Source organism: Plasmopara halstedii (genome assembly GCF_900000015.1).
Source record: "Plasmopara halstedii genome assembly, contig: Scaffold_2956, whole genome shotgun sequence".
Classification (NCBI taxonomy): domain Eukaryota; phylum Oomycota; class Peronosporomycetes; order Peronosporales; family Peronosporaceae; genus Plasmopara; species Plasmopara halstedii.
Window position 1 is genome coordinate 1,282,490 of NW_020189861.1, and position 2,988 is coordinate 1,285,477.

General features: G+C 52.2%; 1 protein-coding gene across 1 annotated transcript; it reads right to left on the reverse strand.

Annotated features, from left to right (window-relative positions):
• Positions 1-2,310: 2,310 nt before the first annotated feature.
• PHALS_06376 (Retrotransposon gag domain) lies at positions 2,311-2,988 on the reverse strand (the record flags this gene model as incomplete). The annotated part of the gene is made up of 1 exon (XM_024719649.1): positions 2,311-2,988. The coding sequence occupies one exon, from the start codon at positions 2,986-2,988 to the stop codon at positions 2,311-2,313; it is 678 nt and encodes a 225-aa protein (XP_024584927.1).

A 2,988-nucleotide genomic window follows, 5' to 3' on the forward strand; every position in this document is an offset into this window, starting at 1 on the left:
GCTCACCGCTTTTAGCGGAATATAAGTCGCTCTCATGAGCAATTAAAATATCCACCTACCAAGTGGAGTGTGTACTTCGTACATCCCACCGTGTTGTTCTGAATAACATCCTTTCTAGGATTCGCCGTCTGTGCTGGAATGGTGACAGCGTTGAGCTTATTGTAAGCATGAACAATACGTCACTTGCCGTTCAGCTTCCGAACACAAAACGTGGGTGTCAGAAATGCTCTCTCGTACCATCCCTGCAACATTTTTCGCACGGAAAAATGCGTCAATGACGTCTCACTGATCCTTGGACAGGGGCCATTGGCGTGTTACGTAGTATTTGGTTCGCGGAACTAGGTCGATCTCATGACGCATACCTTGATCCGGAGGTAGGACTGAAGGCGGGTCTTTGGAGACGAAGTCTTGAAATTCCTTTAGCAAAGGATAAAACGGATCCAAGTGATTCCGCAGGGTTGACGATCTACATCGTGTTAAGCACTCTCTTGGACTCTTCCAAGACAGCTTCATCCAGAAGCGATGGCGAGTTTATCTCCTCGTCCGGTCATACAATGACCACTTCGGACAAATCGCCTGTCTTCAAGGCACTGCCGAACTCTCCAAGGGACATCTCGTCCAGCACAAGAAGATCATCCACTGCAGGCATAGCCTCGAGGCGGATGTCGCCATCTTCTTCCCCCGTCATACCGTTGACGAGGGTATACATCTGAGCGCCATCGTCTACGGTAGACATAACCTGGGTCAGGGTCAACGCCCGGCGTCTTGCAGCCAGCTTACGGCGTCGCCGTCGCCTCTGTACAGAGATTCTATGTCTCGGTGAGATCAGGATGAACACGCACTCCGCGTCATCTGGTGTCACTCCCACTGTTCGCTCATTCAGAGCTCCGATGTTATCCACAACATCCAACAAAGAGCTGCTAACCCCGCAATCTTCGTCCAGTGGAGAACGTGCCACTCCACGCGCATCTGAAGGACCTTGCCCAAGATGACTCGGACTGTGTCCAACCACGCCATCTATGGCATGCAGCGACTGCTTCGCAACGAGAGCAGTGCTCATTGGTTTACATGCCACTTCACGTGCATCATGGGGGATGCGCCCTCGATGCCTCCACCCTTGACCGACCATGTCACGCATGACATGCAGCGACCGCTCCGAAACTTGAGCAGCGCTCAGTGGTTTACGTGCCACTCCACGATCAGCCCGCAAGCCACGCTCGAGATCACTGTCCGATACACCGTTGGTGTCTACCAACTCAAATTTCCAATGTCCAGCACGTTGACCGTCTTGGTCCAGTGCTCTCGCAAATAGCGCTTATGTCTCCTAGCACAAGTGGGTTCATAACTCGCCAAAGCTCCACCAGGAGACGTGCACGTAGCGCCTAAGGTCTTTGACCTTCAATCAATCCATGGCTCATGGTGTTCCAACCATGCCATTCCTAGGATGAGTTCATACCTTGCATCCAAATCTAAGCCTAGACACCATTTCACGCTATCAAAGCCAAGGAGCTTGACTCCGAGATCCACAGGGACCTTCGGGGCTGTGACACGCGTCCCCGTCGCTAGGCGAACTTTGACGATGTCACCCAACCGCGCTTTCAGCGCCTCACCATACAGCTGACTTCCTTAAATCGTATAGCGTCGAGCATAATTGCCCGCCGCCGCGAAATCGATGAGGATCTTCCATGGCTTCTCGGAGCCCTTTACGGTCACCTCTAACGACCAGCAAGCCCAGCTTGCATACACGTTCCGTGTTCAAGAGCACGGAGCTCTTTAGGGCTGGCCCTGCTGAACTCTACCTCCCTGAAGCTCAACAGAACTCAATTCTTCCCCAGTAGGTCGCCCCGCGCTTATTGAGTAGTGTCGTTTCCTCGCGACGAACCGAATTGGTAGGGATTAAGGTCATGGTTTGAAGAACCTTAACGCGCCTTGCGCAGGAAGCAACCGTTCTTAAGGTGACGAATTTCTTCACAGACAAATCAGCGTCATGTGTTTGCGTGCTGCCCGGCAGCTCGGATCTCTGCTGCCTCGTCCTCAGCATTTCTGAGATCCATGGGCAAAGGCCAGTTCGACGAGATGTTGGAGTGTGCATTCCAACCAATTCATGCCGACTTAAAATTGAATACGGCATTTAATGCCGCATTCACCGCCTTTTCAAATGAAGATGGATGCTATTTATCCAACATCTTTTGAATCTTAATGAAATACTCGTGCAAAAGAATCTGAAGCGATTAGTGTGGCGCATTCATTTCAGACGCTAACAAGTCAAACTACGCTTAACTCGAAATGGCTAGAGTGATTGAATCATGCTCATATTATTGGCTCACGGAAGACTTCCATTTTAACCACGCCAGTGCGGAGACCTCCCATAAAGACAGTCACTGTGACCGCCTTTGGTAGGGGACCTGCTGCTATCCCGGCAATGAGAGTGCGCATCTCTTGGACAAAGTCCACTAATTCCGTGTTGCCCTGTCGGGCGGCAAGGAAACGCGATCGCACGCGATATTCCTGATTGGGCGGCGAGAACACTCGTGAGAGCTGCAATTTTAGCTTCGCCCAGGAGGGAAACGCAGCTACGACCGAAGTGCCGCACATCAGTGCCCTTTCTCGCGCTCGACCGCCGAGCTTTGAGATGGCTAGCGCCACGCGCTGTTGCTCGGTCTGGATTATGGCGGATGCGATGACCATCTCGACCTCTCTCATCCAGAGCAGGATAATCTCTCCATCCTTCCCCATAAGGACCTGAACGCTCACCATGAGCGGCTTAGAGCGAGGAAAATCATCCGTCACTGATGGTGGCGTCACTGACGGTGGTGTCACAGACGCGAATGATGCAGGCATCTTCTGCTGCAGCTGCTCAAGCAGCGCGTTTTCGTAATTTGAAACCGCCTCTAAACGCGCACCGATTGCCTCGGGGCTTTGCGCAGTAAGGTGTTGCATGCCCTCAGGGCCAAGCAAGGACATCAGCTTTTTAAGTCCGTCCTGCAT